The sequence below is a fragment of the Gopherus flavomarginatus genome, chromosome 3 (genome assembly GCF_025201925.1).
Source record: "Gopherus flavomarginatus isolate rGopFla2 chromosome 3, rGopFla2.mat.asm, whole genome shotgun sequence".
Classification (NCBI taxonomy): Eukaryota; Metazoa; Chordata; order Testudines; family Testudinidae; genus Gopherus; species Gopherus flavomarginatus.
The window spans coordinates 199238353-199262961 of record NC_066619.1 but is presented as its reverse complement, the minus strand read 5'-3'; the positions used below and the strand labels follow the sequence as shown (position 1 = coordinate 199262961).

Below are 24609 nucleotides of genomic sequence, written 5' to 3'. Positions count from 1 at the left end.
GTAAATGACATGCTCAGTCACCTCTTAGCTCTTCAGGGTTTCAATAATAGCCCCTGCTAGCACACGGGGAGAACTGCAGGAAAAGCTCCCGTCAACTCAGTGTCCCTGGGACAGAAGCAGCTGATTGGAAGCCAGGATAGATTAACTAAATTTGGGATGCCCTGAACAAATCAGGATGGTTGGCAAGTAACCCTCAAATGAGGATCTGTTTATGGACATCCATATTTACCTGTATATTTGTGTGCATGGACATACACCATCACTTGGCCTCACATAAGGCATACTCTCCCCTCATATACATATATTCACCATTCCTCCATGCCCCCTCCCCACCAAAAATCCCTATCCTGCTCTAAATCCTGAGGTAAACTTGTAGGAAAATGATGTTTCAATACAAAGCCCCACTGAATTTACAAAGCTAAGTATGTGAAAAGGAAGGTTCACATACAGCAATGTTTTTCTGTGCTGCCAAATAAGCATTTCTACACAATTGCAAGTGCCTCCTCACCTGAGTCTACAGCAGGGGTTGGCAACCTTTCAGAAGTGGTGTGCCGAGTCTTCATTTATTCACTTTAATTTAAAGTTTCGTGTGCCAGTAATATGTTTTAATGTTTTTTAGAAGGTCTCTCTCTATGTCTACATATTATATAACTAAACTAGCGTTGTATTGTAAAATAAACAAGGTTTTCAAAATGTTTAAGAAGCTTCATTTAAAATTAAATTAAAATGTTGATCTTATGCCGCTGGCCCGCTCAGCCTACTGCTGGTCTGGGGTTATGTTCACCTAGGCTGGCAGGAGGCTGAGCGGTGTCTGCAGCCGGGACCCCAGCTGGCAAGGGTCCGGCAGCCAGAACCCTAGACTGGCAGCGGGCTGTGTGGGGCCAGCGGCTGGGACCCCAGACCGGCAGTGGGCTGAGTGGCTCAGCCCACTGCTGCTCAGGGGTTCCATCCACCAGCTCCTGCCAGCCGGGATCCTGGCTGCTGGACCTGCTCAGCCTGCTGCCAGTATGGGATCCCGGCCCTGCCCACACAGAGTGGGTATCTACCTTCTCCCTGCTTCTGGCCCATTCTCTTCCTCTCTGCACTGAGCTGAGGGTGGGAGTGCACTAAGCACAGGGCTGGTGGTGAAGGGTCTGGCCAGGAGCTAGAATGAGGGAAGGGGCTCAGGGTTAGGGCAGGAGGTATGGCTGTGGGGCACTTACTTGGGCAGGTCCCATTTGGTGCTCAGGGTGGGGGCGGAGATGTGGGGGTGCACGCTGACTCTGCTCCTTCCGGACCCCCTTGCAAGGTCCATCAGCTGATCGCTGGCAGGGAGGGAGGGACAGAGAGGTGGAGGAGGGGCAGGAACCCAGCACACTACGGGAACAGGCAGGGTAGCTGGCAGGACCAAGCTTCTGCCCATAGGTGTGCGCAGCATATTTCATTAGGGTGTGCACCCAGGGAGCCCTGCCCTAGCCCCACCCCCACCATGCCCTAGCCCTGCCCCCATCCACTTCCCTCCTACTTCCCACCCCCTGAATGCCCCTCTCAGAACCCCCAACCCCCCTACTCCTTGTCGCCTGACTACTCCCTCCTGGGATCCTTGCCTCTAACTGCCTCCCAGGACCCCACCCCCTATCTAAGCCTTCCTGCTCCCTAGGACCCTACCCCCTACCTGTGCCCTGACTACTCCAGCAACTCCCATGCCTATCCAACCATTCCCCGGCCCCTGACAGGACCCCCAGAACTCCCGACCCATACAACCTCACTTGCTCCCTGCCTGCCCCAACACCTCTCCACACGCCTGCCTCCCGACAGGCCCCCCACAGAACTCCTGACTCATCCAACACCCCCCCCAGCTCCTTGTCCCCTGACCACCTGCTCCAGAGACCCCACACACACACACTAACTGCCCTGTGGGAGTGCGCGGTCCTGGCCCCCAGAGCGCTGCGCATGCGGCGGCATGACTCCAGGGGAAGGGCTGGCAGCTTGCTCAGCCAGGTGCTCCAGCCCGGGAGCGCAGACTCTGCAGCTTGCTGCGCCAGGAGAGTGGGGCCATTTGACCATCCCTGCATTAGGTTGTGCCTGGGCACACCCTGCACACCCCATGTGCACACTTATGTTTCTGCCCCCTGCCCCCGCGGGGGGAGCGGAGGATGGAGAAGAGCAGGCCAGGCCAGGCTTGGCAGGATTTTTAATGGCTCGCTGCTGCCTGCTAGGACTCCAGCAGGCAGCAGTGTGTCATTAAAAATCGTCTTGTGTGCCATCTGTGGTTGCCGACCCCTGGCCTAGAGTATCATCACCATAATGCACTAATACATGCCCAATAAAATATATATCAACATGCCAAAAATCCATTAGGTCCCAGGCTATTTGTAGTCAGCCACCTTGGCATATCACTAATAGGAGAGGAAGGATAGCTTAGTGGTTTGAGCATTAGCCTGCTAAACCCAGGGTTGTGAGTTCAATCCTTGAGGGAGCCACTTAGCGATCTAGGGCAAAAATCAGTACTTGGTCCTGCTAGTGAAGACAGGGGGCTGGGGTTGATGACCTTTCAAGGTCCTTCCCGTTCTAGGAGACTGGTATATCTCCAAATTATTATTATATAGTTATGATTGTATTTTTGTCTGAGGTCATTTAGGATAGTTTTCAGTTTGCTAGTTTTAACATTTATGTGTAGAGTACTTACCATCTTCAAAAACTGCTCCTATTTGAAAAGATAATTCAGAGCTATGTTCTGCCTCACAAGGGTACACTGCTCTTGCTCTTCTGTTGAGAACACTGAAAGTGGGACATAAAATGAAATATGCTTATCAATGGCTGAAAGAAACAAATATCCATTTATAAAACATTTGGGGCCCAATTTCAGGACTTTAAGCACAGAATTTCATGTGCACAATTGCGTGTTCCTAATTTGCACACACAAACAGCACAATTTCATTTCACAGCTTGCCATTTGAACTTGTGCATAGCCAGTTTGTAAATGTAATCATAGCTCTGCACACACAGTTGTGAATATCTCACTTTCAAAACAAATTATGTAAAACACTGCCCAAGGAAATCAGCAATGAAACAAACATGGGGTAAAGGATACAGTACTTAATTTTAAAATAATCTTTAGCTATTGAGACCCATTTCTTCAGTCAACTTCAACCTCACATTTTCAGTCTTCCTGTATGCAGTCCTGTATTTGAATTGTTCTTGTACTTTCTTATCATACAACGGTCTAAAAAAACCACAGAACATGTTCTGTGCTAAGTAAAATTTTGGACAGTATTCTAGAAATGTATTGAAGAGGTTTGATAATGAAATATCACTGCAAATTTTTTCAGGATAACTATGCACTTCTGAAGCTACCATGACCAGAAATCTTAGAGCTTTTTTGGCCTGGCTTATTTAAAAATACTTTCCTGAATAAACAGTAACTGGATACTTTACAATGCATTATTTTGACAAAGCACCACATTATTAATTCATCATTTGTTGAGTCCTCACAGCAAAAAAACTGTACAGAAATATTGGAAGAAACTGTCCCTGCCCCAGTGAACTTGCAGTCAAAAGGACAATACAGCTGTAGCACAGTGTAACAAGCGGCCAGAAACAGCATTTATGACAAAGCGGTGCAGAGGATTTGTTAGTATGTCTGACTGTGCTCCTTAGCAATGTAAATAGTACAGCAGTCCTTTGTTTGTAGAGGTAATGCAGATGGGCATCACAGAAGAGATAGGTTTTAAGAAGGAAAAGATGAGATGATAGAGGCCTAGGGTGACCAGATGTCCCATTTTTAAAGGGACATTCCTGTTTTTTGGGACTTTTTCTTATATAGGCACCTATAACCCCCCACCCTCTGACCCTATTTTTCACAGTTGCTATCTGGAAACCTTATAGAGTCCTATTGCATCCTGGGCAGAAGGCAGGGGGAAAACAAAGAAGAAGGCACAATGATGAGAGTGGGAGGAGAGAGAGGGAGTGAAAGGAGTGGGGAGAAAAAGATGAGATTAGAGACATGGACAGTGAAAGAGTTATGCAGAATCTTGAAGGCAAGAACAAGAAGCTCGAATTTGATATGAAAGGCAAAGGAATACAGCTGGAGGTATGTTTTGATGGAGGGACCATCTACCTGTAATATAGTAAATTGTTGAGGAAAGCAGCAAATAAGATACATTATGAGCAAGAAAAAACGGTTACCTACCACTTCGTAACTGTTATTCTTTGAGATGTGTTATGTCCATTCCACATTAGGTGTGCGCGCGCTGCATGCACAAGTGTCGGAAAATTTTCCATTAGCGGCACCCATCGGGGCCCCCACCTGAGTGGCACCATTGCATCGTGTATATATACCTCCGCTGGCCAGACCCCCTCCAGGTCCTTCTTGCCGGCGACTCCGACAGAGGAGTAAGAGGGCGGGTGGTAGAATGGACGTGAACAACACATCTCAAAAAATAACAGTTACGAAAAGGTAAGTAACCGTTTTTTCTTCTTTGACTGCTTGTTTACGTCCATTCCACATTAGGTGAATCACAAGCTTACCTTTGGAGGAGGGTAGGAGTCATGGAGCAATTGATCAGAGACCACTCCACCAACCGCTATGTCCTTTTGGGCCTGCTGGTTGAGCACGTAGTGGGTCGTAAAGGTATACACCGACGACCAGGTGGCTGCTCTGCAGATCTCCTGGACAGGGACCTGTGCCAGGAAAGCCGCTGAAGCTGCTTGCACCCTGGTCAAGTGGGCCATGACTGCTGGGGCCGGGACACCTGCAAGGTCATAACATGCCCGAATGCAGTCTGTAATCCAGGAGAAGATTCGCTGCATCTTTCCGCCACAACCACAAACAGCTGCATAGATTTATGAAAAGGCTTGGTGCGCTCCAAGTAGAACGCCAACTCTTGGACATCCAGGGTGTGCAGGTTGCGGTGATTTGGGTCCACATGGGGTTTGGGGAAGAACACTGGCAGACAAATATCCTGGCCTAGATGGAACTGAGAGACCACTTTTGGGAGGAACTTGGGGTGTTGGTGAAGCTGAACTTTGTCTTTATGAAATACTGTAAATGGCGGCTCCGAGGTGAGTGCTCTCAGCTCAGATACCCTTCTGGCTGAGGTAATGGCCCCCAGGAATGCTACCTTCCAGGAAAGATGGAGGAGGAAGCAGGAAGCAAGGGGCTCGAATGGAGGCCCCATGAGCTTAGAAAGGACTAAGCTGAGATTCCATGGGGGGACTTGGGGGACATAAGGTCCTGTAAGGAACTTCCCCACCATTGAGTGGGAGAACACGAGCCCCCTGAAAATCCTGGGTGGAAGGCGGAGATGGCTGCCAGATGCACCCTGATAGTGGATGGGGCCAGCCCCTGTTGCTTGAGATGCAGTAGATACTCTAGAATGGTTGGACCGGAGCTTGGCATGACAACCTGTTGAGGCCCACACCAGCACAAGAACCTTTTCCACTTGGCCAGGTAAGTCGCCCTGGTAGAGGGCTTCCTATTACCAAGTAGAACCTGCTGCATAGGGAGGGAGCACTGGCATTCCAAAGCCTTCAGCCACAGAGCTTCCATGTCATCAGATGCAGTGATTTCAGGTCAGGGTGGAGGAGCTGCCCTCCGTCCTGCATGACGAGGTTCCGGTGTAGGGGCAGGGTTACCGGGACTTCACCACGCTCCTGGAGCTATTGGTGGAACCAGTGCTGGCGGGGCCAGGCCGGGGCAATGAGGATGACTGCCACTCCATCCCTGCACACCTTGAGCAGGATCCTGTGCACCAGAGGAAGCGGGGGGAAGGCGTATTTTAATTCCCCTCCCAACGGGATCGCAAACATCTGCTATTGAGCCCGGGCTGCGGCCCTGGAATGAGCAGAACAGAGGGCACTTGGCGTTGCCCCTGGCGGCAAACAGATCTACCTGGGGAAACCCCCACTTGCGGAAGAGCGAATACACAATGTCCGCTCGGAGCGTCCACTCGTGCATGCGATATGACCTGCTGAGGTGGTCCGCTAGTTCGTTCCGCACCCCCGGGAGATGTGATGTCTCGAGGTGAATGGCGTGGGCTATGCAGAAGTTCCAGAGGAGGAGAGCTTCGTGGCAGAGCGGTGAGGAGCGGGCTCCACCCTGCTTGTTTATATAAAACATGGCGGTCATGTTGTCTGTCAGACCTGTCATGCTCTGACCACTCAAAGGTCTGGCAAGCTAAACGAACTGCCCTGTGCTCCTTCACATTGATATGGAGTGACCACAAGCCCTGAATCTTGAGGTCTCCAAGGTGAGTGCCCCATCCGAGGTCTGACACGTCTGTCACAAGTGTCAGGTCCAGCTGTTGTGACCAAAGGGGATGCCTTCACAAACCACCGTCTGGGACAGCCACCACTGTAGGGAGTCCAACACTTCACTACCAAGTCCAGGGGGTCCCTACCTGGGCGGTACACATGGGCGAGCCAAGCCTGCAGCGTCCTGAGTCTCAGTCTGCATGTTTGACCACATGTGTGCACGCTACCATGTGGCCCAGCAGCCTCAGGCAGCATCTGGCTGTTGTAGTGGGAAACTGGCACAGGGAGTTCACTGCTTGCTGGATGGCCAGGAATCGTGATACTGGGAAGCTCGCCTTTGCCTGTACTGCATCTAGGACCGCCCCTATGAATTCCACTCTCTGCGCTGGAATGAGGGTGGACTTGGGGACATTGACCAGGAGCCCCAGCGTGCAGAATAGTCTCAGGGCCACTTGCACGTGAGACCGAACTGCCTCTCTGGATCGACCCGCCGGAGCCAGTCGTCGAGGTATGGGTAAACTCAAACCCTCTGCCTCCGTAAGAAGGTCACCGCCACCACGCATTTTGTGTACACCCATGGGGCTGTAGATAGGCCAAACAAGAGAACCGTGAACTGTGAACTTGGTTCATGAGGGACACATACTTTCATATCGCCATCCACTCGGCGCATCACCGATTCCTGCGCTTCACTGTGAACTTGGTGATGCGCCGAGTGGATGGCGATATGAAACTATGTGTCCTTCATGTTGAGGGCAGCATACCAGTCCCCCAGATCCAGGGAAGGGATGATGGTGCCCAGAGAGACCATGCGGAACCAGGCCTTGACCAGGAACTTGCTGAGCCCACGCAGGTCCAGAATGGGATGAAGGCCTCCTTTGGCCTTGGGAATGAGGAAGTAGCGGGAATAGAACCCTTTCCCTCTTAGGTCCTTTGGTACCAACTATACTGCTCCTGCCTCTAGGAGGGTGCAAACCTCTTCTTCCAGGAGACGCTCGTGAGAAGGGTCCCTGAAGAGGGATGGGGAAGGGGGGGTTGGAGGTAGGCAGGGAGGAGAACTGCAGCCTGTAATCGCTTTGCACCGTGTGTAACACCCAGAGGTCCGACATAAAACTGGACCACGCACGGGAGGAGCGGGACAGGCAGTCCAGGAAACAAGGGGATGGATCCGGTGATTGGTCTGGTATGCTGTTCTTGAGCACACCTTCCAAAGCCTGGTTTAGAGCCTTGGCTCCGGCCTGTTGTTGTTATTGTGCTGCCTCCTGTTATCCCCATTTGCCTGCGATAAGGTTCCTGCCTAGGACAAGGTTGGTAGTGACACTGAGGAGGCGGCTGCAGCTTGAAGGGCTTTCTTTGGGTCGCAAGGGTGTGCATATCCAGCGACTTGAGTGTGGCCCTCAAGTCCTTGACGCTATGCAGCTTTGCATCTATCTGGTCCGAAAAGAGCCCGGACCCTTCAAAGGGGAGGTCCTGGAGTGAGTTCTGGGCCTCAGGTGGCAGACCTGACTCCTGCAGCCATGCCGAGCGTCGCATGACCACGCCAGACATGACTGTTCTAGCTGCCGCGTCCGCCGAATCCAAGGACGCCTGGAGAGAGGTCTTCACTACGGCCTTGCGTTCGTCCATCAGCGCCATAAACTCCTGCTGGGAACTCTGTGGGAGGCTGTCCTTAAACTTCCTCACTGCCGCCCAGGAGTTGAAGTTATGTCTGTTGAGGAAGGCCTGTTGGTTAGCAGTCCTCAACTGAAGGCCTCCTGAGGAATACACCTTCCTGCCAAACAGGTTGAGGCGCTTCGCTTCCTTGGCCTTAGGGGCTGGAACCTGCTGCCCATGGCACTCTCTCTCATTTACTGCCTAGACTACCAGGGAACATGCACTTGGGGAGCAAAACAAGAAGTCGTACCCCTTTGATGGGGCGAAGTACTTGCATTCCACACCTTTGGCTATTGGAGGGCTGAAGGCCAGGGTCTGCCAATTAGTCTTGAAGTTCGATTGTATGGTATTAATGAGCAGAAGCACTATTCTGGATGGACCCTCTGGACTCAGGATGTCCACCACAAGTTCCTCCTGCTCCACCATCTCCTCGGCTTGTAACCCCAAGTTATGTGCAACCTTACTCAGCAGCTCTTGGTGAGCTCTGTGGTCTACTGGAGGTCCTGATACCGCTGTGCCTGCCACCGCTTCATCCGGGGATGACGAGGAGGTCAGCAGCTGCTCAGCTTTCTCCTGCTGGTCCCTTTGGTCCCTCTCCCCCGAAGGAGGGGCTTCCAGCTCGGGCCCAGACAGCTGACCCTGGAGTGGCACTGGACTCAGTGCTGGTTTCTCTGGTCTCTCGCTCGGCGATGGCGCAGGCGAAGGTTTGGACATCATAGCTTCCCGCATGGAGGAGTGTCGGTGCAGGGACCGGACTGGTGCATCGAGTAGCTGGCCCTGGTGGGAGCCCCTTGCTGCTGGTGGTAGGCCCAAGGGGTCCAGAAGAGGTGTCCTGGCAGTCCCCACTGGGATTGTCACCCAGCCAGGTGTTCTCTGCTGTCCGGTGCCCAGTGCGGGTAACTGTATCAGCTCAGGTCAGCGCTGGACTCCAGCGACACCAAGTGCGAAGGCCATGTCGGTGCCGTCGATCTGTGCTGGTGGAGGTCAACAAGCGGCTTCTTGCCAATTGGGACTGGGACCCGGTATCAGTGATCTCGAGATCTGGCCCGGGACCGGGACTTCCGGAAGCCTAGGGCAATGGTCGGCTCACCTTCTCCTGGTGCCGGTTTCTGGAGGGTGTCAGAGAGTGTCGGATCCCTTGCACTAACCCTGTGCACTGACTTGCCTCTGGTACTGAGGCTTCCCTCCGCATCTGGGGTAACTGACAGTCCACAGACTCGACGCTCAACTGGGAACAACGCTGTGCACCATTGTCGGCTTTCCCCTCGATGGCACCGTGGGCCCGGGTGCTGGAGGCATCTCCCTGATTGGGAGAGGGCTCACTGCCGACAACCTGATGAGGTCCTTTGCCACTTCAAAGGTGTCAGGCGTGGAGGGCTGATCCATTACTCTCTCGAGCCCACTGTTCACTTACGACTGGACTCAGAGGGACTTGTGGCACTGGTGCCACCGCTACTGGCAATGGTACAATGTCCATCCCACTCTTTCCAGTGCCTGGGCCCTTAGATGGCGCCAGTCTCCTTTGCGGGGAATGTCCACGCCCTTCTTTTAGTTTGGCCTTGGGCCGCACTGGGGAGGATGAGCGGTGCTGGGGCCTACTTTTCTCCAGGGCCGACGGCTTGCAGTGCTCATCCGGCACCGGGTCTCTTGACGATTCCGGGGCACTCCACACCGAGGAGAATGGAGCCAGCGTCAGGCGCTCCAGGCCTGATGGCTGCAGTGCTGCCTCCATCAACAACTGCTTCAAGCGAAAGTCTCTCTCTTTCTTTGTTCTAAGTTTAAACGCTTTGCAAATCTTACACCTTTCTGTTTGGTGTGCTGCCCCCAGGCAACATAGACAGGAGTCATGGGGGTCATTAACTGGCATGGGCTTGTGGCATGTGACGCAAGCCTTAAAACCCTGGGCCTGTGGCACACCCTGCGGCCCAGGGCGGGTGCTGGAAGCCTCCCAGCACCTAATCTATCAAGTGTCCGCAACAGTAGAATGCTAATGAACTGATAGCAGCTAAGTACTCTAAAGCTAAGGGATTGCTTCTCGTAGGAGAGCAAGAGCTTGTTCCAAAGCCACCACAGAATGGTAAGAAGGAACTCGAGGGGGTCGGGCCAGCGGGGATATATATGCACGGCGCAGTGGCGCCACTCAGGGAAAAGTTTCCCCAGGCTCATGCACGCAGCGCACACACACCTAATGTGGAATGGACGTGAACAAGCACTCAAAGAAGTAGTAAAGGTCCACTCAAGACAATTTACAGTGTTGGCATCATTCCCCAAGCAGTTATAACTACCACCTTGAGTAGCATGAGGCACCTCTCTGCTTGCAAATGGCTACATTCTTGAAGTTGTGGTGGTTTCTGTATTACAATGGTTTTCAACCTTTCGTCATGTGCAGATCCCTACACATTTTTGAAGAGAGGTGCAGACCCTGTTGGAAATCATTGACATAGTCTGCGGGCCCCCCAGATGCAGAGCACAGGTTGAAAACCACTGTTCTATGGTGTCAAATATCAAGGTGTAGCCATGTTAGGCTGTTATGCACAAAAACAACCAGAAGTCCGGTGGCACCTTAAACACTCACAGATTTATTTGGTTATAAGCTTTCGTGGGTAAAAATTCCACTTCTTCAGATGCATTCTTCTCCATCGGACTCCTCACTGTTCTATAGTCATGACGACCCTTCTCCTTAGACATAGTCTGCGGACCCCTAGATTGAAAATCACTGCTGTATTACAGTAGAACCTGAGAGTTACAAACACCTCGGGAATGGAGGTTGCTTGTAACTCTGAAATGTTCATAACTCTGAACAAAACATAGTTCTTTCAACAGTTTACAACTGAACAGTAGATTTAATACAGCTTTGAAATTTCATTATGCAGAAGAAAAATGCTGCTTTTCCTTTTTTTTTTTTTTTTTAGCAGTTTATGCTTAACACAGCACTGTACTTGCTTTTGTGGGGTGGGAGGGGGGTGTCTCTGCTGCTGCCTTATTGTGTATTTCCAGTCCGAAATGAGGTGTGTGGTTGACTGGTGAGTTCCTAACTCTGAGGTTCTATTGTACATTAAGACCCAAGTTTGTTTTTTTCCTTAGGACAATGATAGAGAGAGAAGGAAGTAAAGAAGACATCAACAAAAACTGAAATGTATATTGTACCTTTCAGCTGGTCTGTCACTCCCTGTGGCAGAGGTGGGGAAGGGGAAAGATGATGGTGCTGGGGTTTTGATAGCTGAGGTAGGTGTTGTGGTGGACTGTGTATTCAACCATGAGACCATCGATGAACGAATCTGACTGGGGCTAAGGGAAGAAATTTTTCAGGACTGCATTAATAACTTGCATGCAATTCTCTTTCACATCAGAAACATTCCATGTGGGAGTCTGTGACTACAGGGACTACTGAACTCCTTAAAACTCAAGATTAGTGGGGTTGCTGAACTGATTTTCCAGCCATGGTTCTGAATTTCCTGACAAAGTATTTCTCCTACATGTCTTACATCCCAGGACAAAGACATCTCTCAAACTGATGATATACTCAGTAAAAATGCAAACATTCCCAATTCCTTATGTAATAAAGGCAGATACAATGGAACCACATCTTGCAGGCTATTATTTGAGCTGCCACTACCTATGCCTTCACAAGTTTTGACAAATCTATTTTAAGATCTTTTCAGTACTGCACTAAGCCATGTGCGGCTGGAGGCTTTCAAAAGAGGTTGCAGCTATAACAATGGTGGGATCATGATGCTGGCTCTCAGCACTAGTGTCACATTTGAGCACGGCATGGGCCTTCATGGCCTGTGTCAGGGGTTGTGGAGATGTCAAAAGAACAAAGCCTCTCCCAACAGTGATATTATAACAATGCTCACTGTGATGCTTCTGGACTGAGATCCAGAGGCCACACAACCTGGGCAGTTTGTTGAAGATTCAGACCAACCAGAATCTTTGGAAAATGGAAACTTGTATACTTATGAGTCACAATGAAGTTTTGCATTGAAAGACAAAGTGTAAAGAAACCCAAACTTTTTTCATAACCTTATTTGCTGAACATAAACAATGTGTTCATCCGTGAACAGAGCTGATGAGAAGTCCCAATGACTTTACCATCCAAGAATATTATATATTGTGTGTGCGCATGCCTCAGTGCACATGTGCCAGGAAGGAGGAATTTCATAATTAAAAAAACTAAGACACAAAAACCTGAATTTTTTCCCTAGTTTGAATATCATTTCAGGACACACAAATAAGGCCCAGTGGTTAAAAAAAATGAACATCTGTTTCTTTTTTGGACTAAAGGTGCTAAAGTGCAAGCAACACCTATGTAAAAACACAGTTCAAATGACAAACATGTTAGTTACATTCATTCAGGCATCATCAATCATCCTGGAGGGCTAACTATGCTAGTCTGACTACATTACTGGTTACGTAAGGCGCAGACTTGTACATTCCTGAAAATATTAAGATCCCGATTCGCACACTTCAATAGCTAAGTGATGATTTACATCAGCTGAGAGTCTTAAAGTATGTTTGTATTTAAATAAGCCCAACATTTTAAAACATCATATTGTTTTTATTTACTTTTAACATTTCCCACTTTAAAACCAGTGCCAGGTTGATTTCTGAAACCCGTATAAAGTATAGAGAAAGGGAAAAAAAATATTCTGGGTTTGTTTACTCTATTGCCAAAACTAAAGTATGTTAGCACCCACTTAAACCACTACATGTAGCAACCACCAACAGCTTGAGGATGTTCTACCAAATGAAGTGCCTTCTAGAACTGCAGATCAGATTTGGCATCCTTGGCTCTCAACCAGTGAATAATAAACACATTCATTCATGAATGTTTGCTTTAAAAAACAAAACAAAAAACCCATACCAAAGGTATTACTTTATTTCTAATAATTTGACCAGTTGTACCAGTGAAAAACAACTAGTTTTGTCTGTGCGTGAGAGAGACGGACCAGGTGGAGGGGTTAGAAACAAAACTTTCATTTTTTCACTAAAAATCTCTCATCCAGAAACATAATTCACAAGGACGCACACAACATAAAAGATGGGTTCCCTTTGAGTGTTGGCGGGGTGGGGGGAAAATGTGTCTGGAGAGGGGTAGGGGAAGAAATGAAATGCTCAGATCAATATGTATGTCTCATGTTATGTGAATTACACTACTGATCATCTTGTGTAGTATCAACCAATAAGAATGCACTGCCCTCCACCTGAGGCACAGTGTAAAACTGAATACAAATGTAGATACATTCTCTGCAAGCCTAATGCGAATCCCATATTTCCAGTGGAAAAACCTTTAGAACTGCAGGCACCTCTGAGCTCTGTGCTACTCCCTCCCCCACTTTTTGATGTATTCTCTTAATACGATTCAGCTGTAGAGAAAGCACTGCGGTACTGCTCTTGAATTTGCCTGTCAGTTTCAGCTTGTGGTTACAGATCAAGAGTTCATGGTCTATGATGCAGCAACGAAAAACCCTATTTCTGAACATAACATGGTGAAACAATCACTAATAACAAAAATATGAAGCAGACACCTGACCTACTTGTATTTTGGATTTTCTTTATTTACTATACTTGACTACCTAAAGAACCAGTGATTTTATTCTATTTTTAAACAGAAGTTTTAACTCAATACAAAAAAATCTTCCAAATGCTGTGCTGCAGAAGCCCCCTACTGCAGGATTTTTTTAAAAAAAGATATTTATGATAAAGTTATTTACATAAAAAGATATTTAAAGATAAAGTCGTAAGAAAAGCCCTGCTTACCAAAATGATAATAAAAACCTACTAGTATATCTTATGTCAAATTTAACACAGTCTGTTAAACAAATCTACTCGCCTAAAGGCTGAAATGAATGCAATGCGTTTCCTGTGGAAAAAAACCCTGACATAATCATCTCTCTTTGAGAAGAAACGTTATTGTCTGGTATAGAGAATGGGGGGTGGGGGGAGAGAGGAGGGAGGGAGCCTTACTGAAAATAAGCTAGAGATTTCATACTGATATTCAGAAACAAACTCCTGAAAACAAGATTTTACTGGATGTTTATCTGGTTGGTTCCTAAGGTAACACAGCTACTAAGGAGCCTCTTATCTTCAGAGCAAGCAAGACAGAGAGCCTGTGAAAAGAATCTACACTCTTAACTTTTTAGGAAACAGGTTTATTTCATAGAAGTGTTTGGCAGCCCTGTGTCTGTCATATCACACTATATTCCTCACACAGAACCCCGTGAAAGTGCTTTTAAAATGATTTATTACAATACAACATGTATCAAAAGGTATTGGCTATTTCTGATTCAATATACCATCCAATATTCTCCAGCACCAGACAACACACTCCATGCATATTAAACTTTCTTGCTGTATGAAAGCTTAGACTTTTTGGTGAAGTGGGGGGTGGGGAGATACACTGTTGGATGCAGTTTCTACTGTTGGACTGTTGTAGTTTGAGCCAGAGCAAGGGACAGCATCCAAAGGGCTTAAGAAAAAGACCCACCACCACTCGGAAGGAACATGTACAGTACATAGAGCACACATAAATCTTCTTCATTTGTACAGAAGTGGATCAGCCAACACTGGAACAGAGGTTTCTTTAAACCTAGATTGTGACGTCTCAGTGGAGCAGCTAACACATTAGTGCAATGATCTTTCATGGCAGTCTGGTAAATCTAAAGCATACATCTACAACAGCTGTCCTAGGATAAAGCATATTATAATTTAGTTAGAACAAAATAAAGTATATGTATATCTGTATGCTACAGCTAACCGCTGACCAAAGACTGTTCCTCTTCCAGAAACCAAGAGTAATTGTACTCCCTGGATTGAAAAGAGCCACTGTAAGAGAAAGAGGAAAATAGTCTGCAATGCATAGCCCATTATTTTATAACACTCCCTCTTGTAACATATATACCATTCATCTCATATAATATGACACAGTGATTCTAGTGCAGTGTTTCTAGCTGCCTAACCTACTTTTTGAAGACCGTCTAGGTGATAGCCAACCCTGTTTCTTGTAGGAAACACATGACCTCAGAGTCACGTTAAATCGTGCCTGTTTCAATGGAGTTGCAAAAATGGTGGGCATTACTGTCCTTGTACCACAAAAGGCAGAATTAAAACAAGTGCCAAATACCTCCAAAAACTGCAGTAACTGAGTGGGTGACAGTGATGAAACAATACAAAAATGAGCACAACTAGTGCGTATGATTGCTGTATAATTGGATCATGTCTTTTTTAAAGCTGTTTAAATGTGTTCTTCCCTAAAATAACTTAAAGACCTCAGATAATCACACAGAAGGAACGTAACAAGGTTCAAGACTGTCATTAAAGTCACCTGCCACCTGTACAGAGCCTGTGAATTTGCATCACCACCCAAAGCTACAGAAAGGAACCACTTCAGTTTTCCAGAGAGATAAGCTGACTGATTGTAGACATAACAAGGCTGATGTGAATTCATTTGGTAGGCAGGCAAATAGGAGTAATTATCTCCAAGACTTTTGTTGTGTTCAGGACATTGCTATTTCCTCCTTCTTCTGCCTTCTGACAGCTCCTTTGACAATGGTTTTTCTCTTCAGGATTTCAGCCATCCTGAGATTTACTGTTGCTTTGCTTTTATCATTAGTTTCCTCACCCACTGCTCACAGACATCCAGAAAGGCACTCTGTGATGATTTGGGGAATCTGTCTATGGACAGCTTATGAATTCTGATCTATTTTATGAGCTCTATGTATAACTCTAACTCTTGTTATGTAATAAACTAACCACGGACTGACAAGGACCCTGTCATATATCACACACTCCTATTTAGGTGAAGCTATAGACAAACAAAAGAAGTTGTTAGCATTCTAATGACTGTTCTCTGGCAAGGCAATAAGTATACTAAGGTAAGGTGCCTGAGCTGGAAGAATCCAATTAATTCCAGGTGATCTCAGGCAGGGGATTTTGGAGCAGTGGAATTTCCCCAGAAAAGAGAACAAACATGAGGTGTTAGTTCAGCCATTTAAAAACACAGAGATTAGATGAGTCAGGGAGACGAAGCTGAAGAAAGAGAGAGGAACAAAATGAGACAGGATTTTGGAGGAATAAGGAACCTTTTTGCCTACCAAATCAGCAAGTGGACAAGAAAACTGCCTGCAGGACAGAGGGAGACTCCATATTCTGATGAAACCATGAGGCTCCAGAACAGGGTTTTTGATCAGGGCAAAGATTCACTCAAAACAAACAGTATGGTCAAATGTAACCCTGGTCACTATTATACAAACTTCTTTTGTGCATTTCACAAGAGGCACACACATAATACAGTTTGTGTCTACTGTAATGCAGTCACATTGATAATATAATAGTGGTATTGTAATCTATATAAACCAAATATTTCCCATCATACTGTTTAAATATGAATTTATGGTACTATAGGAAAGGAAACAATGAATTCACACTACTGTGGCTCTTTTGGGTAATGTTGACTACTAACTTGGCTCCTGAACACCGAGGTTTGAGTATCACTACTGTGAAGTGCCTAGAACAAGAGGTCCCTGAACAGTAATACAAATAATTAACAGCAGCAACAGTAGCTCTCTAGAACACTAAACAAACATTTAGGAGCTCTGTGCATTTTTTGCTGTGTTCTTAAACATTTACTTCTTTAACAAGGCTGAATATTACTGTTATTCACCTTCATCTACAAAATCACAAAGAGAGCATTTCCCTAGGCAACTCAGTACAGGAGCACAGTGGCAAATGCTTCAGCTGTGAGTGATTTCACATTCCTCTGTTTCAAATGATCACTGGATGAAACTAGGTGGCTGGCTGGCTCAGCTTTAGAGTCTACACAACACAGAAAAAAGAAATCACATTGTGTCAGCTGTTCTTCATTAAAGCAATAAAATATTTTACACTTCTTCATGCCTTGTACCAAGGATTTCACCGGGCTTTAAAAAAACAACACATTGAAGCAGGAAAGTTTCATCCTCATTTTAGGCATGAAGAAAACTGAGGTACTGAGCGATTAAGTGACAGGAGTCACACACCAAAGTCTGCTTCAAATCCAGGAATATCAAATAGATCCAATTATAATTTCTATGGCTTGAGTCACAACACACTTCCCTTCCAGTTTCAGAGGGGACACGACACATCACGAGGACAATTCCCTTTTCTGTGTGGAGTTACACAAGTTATAAATTTAAAAGGAAATACAAACTTAAAAGTATGTTAAAAAGTAATATTTTACCATTCAGACTAAAGATAGAATTGGAGAAACAGCCTTTGCAATACCTGAATAGTGAGAAAGAGAACACAGTTTTTAAACAGGAGTATTTGGCCATTTTAACTTAGAGCAACTGTGACAGTGCACAGAATGAACACCTATGAGTTCCAGGAAGTGGGTGGGCACATCTGAAAGCCCCTCCCCCAGCCTAAAAGGAGGAGTGACTAAACACAGGGCTCAAATGATTTTGGGGAACATCTAATAAGAAAACAGGGACAGGTGTGAGGTCATAAGGCCATAAGCAGGGATCCTGAGGGAGACACTGAGCAGAGAACCCCGAACCGTGCCCACTGCTCCTCAAAGGTTTCTAGGGAGCCAGCGGACATGGCCCAGAGGAACGGGCCCAGATGTATGATCAAAGGGAGCAAAAGAACGGACGTAGGCCCCACAGTTGCAGAGCACCTCCCCATCCAGCATCCTCAACTTGGTTTTATAAATGGCCATATTAGCCAGCACCGAAAGAGGTTGATGAGAAGGTCTCATGACTTTGTGGGGCCACGGACAGGATGTGCATAGATCAGGAGGTGTGGGGAAAAGTGCAGCTGGAACCTAACAGAAGGTTCTGGAGGAGCCACAAAAGGGGCTGCAACTTGGTGCACTCCAGGGAGATGTGTGCCAGGCTTTCCCTCACACCTCTGGAGCCCAGCCACGATATCTGGGGCCTGACTCAGGATGTTGAGCCAGTGCCAGAGCATGGATAGGACCACCGATTGAGCACCAGTGCCCTCCCCCACAGGGAAAGGCACCGTAGCGGTCCCATCCACCTCTGCAGCCGCTCAGCCACCCGCCCTCTAAATCTTGCCAGTTCTCTGGCAGAGAGGGATGGGTGGCAGAAAGGTAAACATCCAGATAGAGCAGCAGACCTGGACTCCATTGAATGGCCTGAGGAACAAGTGGGAGGGAGTCTGCCTGTCACCCATCCCCAAACATTTGGCCAGAGCTCGATCCAGGTGGAGGAGGCCGCTGAGGAGATGGCTTGACAGGCCTTCACCGGCAGCAGGTCGCCTGGGCCCCAGACCCAAGGAGCACATCATCGGTGTATGCTGACAGGAACACCCACAATTGTAGTTTGCAGAGCACCAACCCCGTCAACCTCCTATGGAGGAAAGGCTCAATGGCCACAGTGTACAGCTGGCCTGACAGCAGACAGCCCTGACACACCCATTGCCCGAAGCTGACAGGTTTGATCGGATCCAGCTGAGCTTGACCAAACAGTCCACAGAAGCATAAAGCACCTGGAGAAAGCCCACAAAATGGGGCCCAAATATCTATCCCTTTCTTAATGATTCCCTACATTGTTAGCTCGTTTGACTACTGCTGCACACTGAGTGACAGCAGCTATTTCTCAAGAGACATCAATATTTTTCTGTGTGTGTTGGGTGTGTGTGGTGGGGGTGAGATCACAAAAAGTTCTCCTTGCCATGGACTAGTCTATCATATGTAACTGAGGATAATCTGTTTAAAGAAAACTGCTTTATTGATAGAAAATAACTTTGGAGCATCTGAAATATCTTGAACTCTGATGCAATGCCCTCCTAGGAAACAAAGCCAATGATTCTTCTGCAGCAATGAAGTCATCCATTCCCTTATTCACTGTATAGATAATTAGTAGCTCCACCGTGATTAATCTCCAACAACTACTACCCACAAGTTATAAACATCGGCAGAAACTTGAGAAACCAGATTCTCCTGCATTCCATCTGCCTTAGGCTCAGAATGGTATTTACAAGAGCTGGGCGGAGAACTGGCTGGTGTGTATAAATTGAAACATTCCACAAAACCACATTGATTTTGATGAACTTCTGCTGGAAACCAGTCAGTTTCTGATAGAACCCTGGCTGTCAGGCAGATTTAAACCTACCTGGCTTCCTGCCAGCTTGCCTGGCTGGCTCCTCAGCAGCCTCAGGCTTTCCAATGCCCCTGGTTCTGTGGAGGATTTCAAAATTTTGGGGGTTTGTTCTGAATTAGAATGAAAACAAATTTCTAAATCCTGAAATCTTCCATGAAATTGAATTACTGTTCTGACAAAAATGCTGAGTCAAGATTTTTCTGACCAGTTCTAGTATTGACACACTAGCATTGCGTTCGAGACTCACCGCGTTGCCTTTCCTGCAGTACTTTTTGTCCGATTCCTCAATCACTGTGCAAAGTTTCAGATAAATGGGCTAGGAATCAGTCTGAAATCCTCCTCCTCAAACTGTGAACTATCAGTGGAGCTATTCCTCAGCAGCTGCTGCAGATTAAGGCCTGTAGCAGAGTCCACTTTCCATGCACAATCTCTCCTGGGATAGTTGTGGCTAGCAGATCAATGCAGTGGCAAATCCACCAGCTAGTCCACTGCCCTTTCCCCAGCCCACAGCCTTCCCCAACACATGCAGAAAGAGGGAGTGCTGTGCAGAGTACAGTATTCCATGGTGCACCAGGACTGAAAAAGTCCTCCATGCATATTTTCCACAGCCTGCTTCCCTCTCCCACCAACCACTCCCTCACGTGTGAGACCACACTGATTTCCCCGTGTTTAAGGCTCTCTGGGTCTACAGGAAGAGGGAGAGAAGCTATTTCATGTAGAATGTGACTGAGAGAATGTGCTGCTTTGAAGCCAACGGTGTTAAGGCTCAGCACTTCCACAAAGCTATGCTCCTCAAACTTCTCAAGAGAGGTGAGTGGGAAAGGCAAACAGCTTTTGACTAATAAACTAAGTGCATGATGTGTTTGCTTATTATTTGCAAACCTGAAGTAACTGCAGTACTTCCCATTGAGCAAAAACGATCAGATCCTCAAAGAAAAAAGTACAAGATGCAGTAATGCAGAGTTAGGAAAATGCATGGGAGCAAAAATACCGAATGTTCCTGGAGTTGCTCGGCAGTGGAAATGTCTTGCTAAATGCAATTTTCCTAGCTAGCCTGCACACACACACTTGACAGAAAACCTCAAGAAGAAAAACTGCAGACAAAAAGAGGAATTTCATGCTTCTACTGAAAGTTAGCATTTGCATGGAAAGTCATTATGGATCTGCATTACTTTTAACTACACGCCAAAAAAAAAAGGGGGGGGAGAGAAAATTACAACCCAATCCAGAGGCAACAGTGCCCAAAGCACATCCACATAAATGAGAGCAAATAGACCCAGCTGTAATTACATGGACGCCTTAAAGACTTATGTTCTTTCGCCCCATTTGGGAAAAATGTTATTACAATAAATAAGTACTTACCAATGATATATATATATCGTATAAGCAGGCCAGGCCACTCAAAATGTTATTAAGGAAAATATCCGTAACAAAAAAGCAAAATCTCTTCCCCTGACTTACTTCATTCACCTTTTTGACTTTCAAGGTTAGAGATTTTTTCCATGACATTTTAAATTTTGTATGAATAGTAAACTAGGGAATTCACTCAGAATTTGATTTATGATAAAAAAAATGTCAGCCTCCTTAGGTTTCAAGCATGGCCGTGTTGTGAATTGAGCCCCAGTGTACTACAACTTGCAATGTCACTTTTTGCTGAACTAGAATCAAGCTTGCTAACTGCTACAAAGCCTATTCAAGTGACAGACTGCAAATTAATTGAAAATACAGGCATTTTTATATGTTAATGTATTATATAGATTTAAGTCTGTCCTTGAACAGCAATGTTCAGCTCCCATTAAGTTTAACAGGCGCTTATGTATGTATCCAAAGACAGAATTTGACCATACAGCTTGATGGTAACATACTACCACCCACAGCTACTACAGCGTATAGACACTTCTTCAGGGTAGGTATATGGGGGACCTAGTGGTTTGAAATAAAACAATGGTAATGTATTATGCACAGAATACTCTACAAATGCAGTGCCTAAATAAAACAGTGTAAATCATGAAACCTCTCGTAGTAAAACACCTCGACTTTCCACAGAAAAAGCTAAAATATAATTTAGCACAGTGGTTTGCAACCAGGAGTATGTGTATCCCTGGGGGTACGCAGAGGTCTTCCAGGGGGCACTCAACTCATCTAGAGATTTGCCTAATTTTACAACAGGCTACATAAAAAGCACTAGTAAAGTCAATACAAACTAAATACTGCTCTATATACGATACACTGAAATGTAAGTACAATATTTATATTCCAATCATTTCATTTTATAATTATATGGTAAAATGAGAAAGTACGCAATTTTCCAGTAATAGCAGGCTGAGAAACTTTTGTATTTTTATGTCTGATTTTATAAGTAAGTAGTTTTCAAGTGAAGTGAAACTTGGGGTACACAAGACAAATCAGACACCTGAAAGGGGTACAGTAATCTGGAAGGGTTGAGAGCCACTGATTTAGCATATATAATTGTCGGATGCAGAACTGTATTTTGAGAACCATTTTGAGACATGAAACAGATCAATTTTTTATTCACTTACTCCTTCGCTCCCCATAGTTGTAGCAATGGAAACCAAGTATAATCACTTCAAAAAGTTACTTGCTTGCACTCAAAGTAGGTGGAGAGAAGGTGTCAGTGCATCTGTCTCCTCTTTCAGAACCAACTGAAATAATGTTACTTACTGATTGGCTGTCCAGTCCGCTAGGTCTCCACTCTCCAGAATAAGGTGATTTTTTTCTGGCTCAAGGGGGCTATTGGAGACTGCAGGTGTAGGAGAGTGAGAAGAAAGAGAATCCATACTGCCAGTAGGAGTGTCCTCCCTGGGAGGGCTGTGGTTGTCAACTAGAAGAGGAAAGCACACGATACAAGAAGTAAGGAAGATACAATTTAAAAAAAAAAATCCAGTGTACAGTAAATTACTTAATTATCCAAAGTACATCATATGTTACAGTGAAACCTTTACAAGAAACAACTTTCAGTGTTACAAGTATCCCTCACCCCCAAATATACATTAGTAGTATCACCCAAAAGTATTTCCAAAACTATGGAACACAGTTTTGCTCCACTTTTCTTAGAAGGTTACCTCTGCTAAGCAAACTAATTCTGGCATTCCTCTGAGTGGTAATTTATGACAGACTTCCTGTTCAGATTGGGATCCTTTGGGTCCCCTATATTTGTTAGCTTTCTTAAATAAAAGAGTCTTAAAACAAATAATGTAACACAAACTCTCGGGAAATGATTTTTCACAAGATAATGCAAAAATCATAATTGTATCAAATGCAAGACTGTGGAGTTTACAGAGGTCGCAGTAGGCAACAAACAGACCATTGTGAAACACACAATATCTTTAGGACATTTTAGAGTATTGCTACTCCTAATCTGTAATTAACCCCACCATTTTCTGGTCGGCTAATTGTTTTACACGCCGCTCCTAGAATGTCACCTAGTGTGTAAAATATTCAGAGATGATTTATTTAGCTGGCAGCTTTGTTTCTCAACCACTAGAGACCCTTTAAAAAACAGAGCATCTATTTCATCACAAACAATGACAAATAAAATTACAGGTATGCCGCGTCATTGTGTATGAGATCCCCAAGACAAAAAACACATCCCACATTGTGGTGTTCTGCTTGGATCTATCTATTTAGAAGACAGCTGTTCATTTTTAAATGTACAGTTAGAAATGTCTGGAGAGCTTACAAATATTACACTACCCAGCATAACAAGGCCCCAATCCCTCTGGGTGCTACCATAATATAAATATACACTAGTAATAATATTCAAGACAACCTTCACAGGATTCCCTCATTTATTCTCTCACTTCACCTCCATTCTACTCCCACTAACATATGCCCACACATCCCAGAGCAGTGGTGATTAATACGATATTAAAAATATTATATAGTGATGACACCCTCAACCTCATCATCGAGTTCAACTCCTTCAGGCAAAAGCTACAAACCCCAAATCCTACCATGCCATGTCTATATAATTATCTGTTCAATGGTCTCTAAATTGTAGCATTAGTTTGAGGAGCTGCACATTGCGTACACAGCACTCGACATGAAAAAAAACCCTTACAAATATGTTCTAATTCAATAATTGACATAATTAATCCCCACAGAGAATGGCTCAGTTTGATACAACATAATCTGAGTTGACTGTTCTACTGTTTCACTGATTTGATTTCCTTTTCCTTTTTTTTTTTTTTTAATTTAAATATTGTCAACTAGGAATACCTTCAGAGAATAAAAGCCATTGTCCTCCACCTCACAACTACTTTATCCAAGTCAATTTCTTCCACTGAACTAGCAGAAACTCATCAAAGCAGTCAACTCCTGCTTTCCCAGCCAGCTCTTCACCATCCCTCTTGGTAATTTTGAGAGAACAGCTTCCCTAGAGATTAAAATGACATACAACTAAAGACACTCAAGTGATAAAAAGTGATCATCTGAAAATTTCTCCCTAAAGTAGCTTCTAATTTAAGGATCTAAATTAGCCTGTAGTAGCAAAAGATGAAATTCTGAGGAGGAGAATGCTAACCTCAGAAAATGACTCATTCATATTCTAGCCTAATCCTGCTCACTCACAGAGTAACTGCACTACCTTACTGCTTTGCAATGATACTTTTGAGCTTACAATTCTTCGACACTGCCATTCTAATTTGCATGGCATGACATGCCATGAGAACTGTACAACTGTCAGGTAAAAAGTAATTCATTACATCTCGTTTACAGGTATACATGTCAAAATCAGAAACATATTCTAAAAATTAGACAGTAATTTTGTAATCTTACTTCGTAAGGTAATTTAATTCTTTAAAACTAAATAAACTAAGTTGTAATGCACATTTCTCCTTAAAGTCTTGCTTTTCAGACCCAGTTACACTGATGGCACAAAGATCCTCAGTCAACATAATCACACTGTTTCAGAGGATTTGTCTGCTTCTGTGATTTGCTAAACATTTACAATCATAAACCATCAAATGGGAATATAATCTATATAAATGCATGCAGACAGGTCAAGAATATAAAGAACTTCTATGAGTGTGCAAATACTCAGCAGGAGGGTTGTTTTAGTTTACAGGTAGGCTTGGCAGTGCTTCCATATTACAAGTTGCAGGTATAGTATGAAGTCCTTCATACACAGGGTGAAATCCTGGATCCACTCAAATCAATGACAAAACTCCCACTGACTTCAATGGGGTCAGGATTTTACATGTAGATTTTACAGTTTGTCACAATTTCTTTCCTATAGCATAAATATTGATATGGATGTGCCTTCATTAGCCTAAAACAACATACTGCATTGTTGCCTTCTATTAACACAAAAGATTTTTTGCTACACATAGATAATATCAACGTTAGGCCTTCGCTACACTTGGAGGTCTGCAGCGCTGGGAGTTACAGCTGTCTTCGTACAGCTGTGTAAGGAAAGCGCTGGAGTGGGACCACACTGACAGCTACCAGCGCTGCAGTGTGGCCACATTTGCAGTGCTGTTGGGAGTGGTGCATTATGGGCAACTATCCCACAGAGCACCTCGTCCCATTTTGGTGCCGTGAGTTTTGGGAAGGGGACAGAAGGGTGCGGGTCATTATGCTTCCTGTCCCAACGCCCTGTGAT

General features: G+C 45.5%; 1 protein-coding gene across 2 annotated transcripts in view; it reads right to left on the bottom strand.

Annotated features, from left to right (window-relative positions):
• The window catches only part of ARHGAP10 (Rho GTPase activating protein 10), a 248895-nt gene that overhangs the window by 10568 nt on the left and 213718 nt on the right, over window positions 1-24609 (bottom strand). Inside the window, exons 20-22 of one of the 2 annotated variants that reach the window (XM_050946362.1) lie at window positions 21669-21828; window positions 11032-11172; window positions 2669-2760 (exon numbers count right to left, since the gene is read on the bottom strand). In XM_050946362.1, coding sequence (XP_050802319.1) covers window positions 2669-2760; window positions 11032-11172; window positions 21669-21828 — 393 coding nt within the window. Of the gene's footprint in view, window positions 1-2668; window positions 2761-11031; window positions 11173-21668; window positions 21829-23116; window positions 23383-24609 lie in introns of those variants that run through there. The other variant, XM_050946365.1, reaches the window with a different exon arrangement.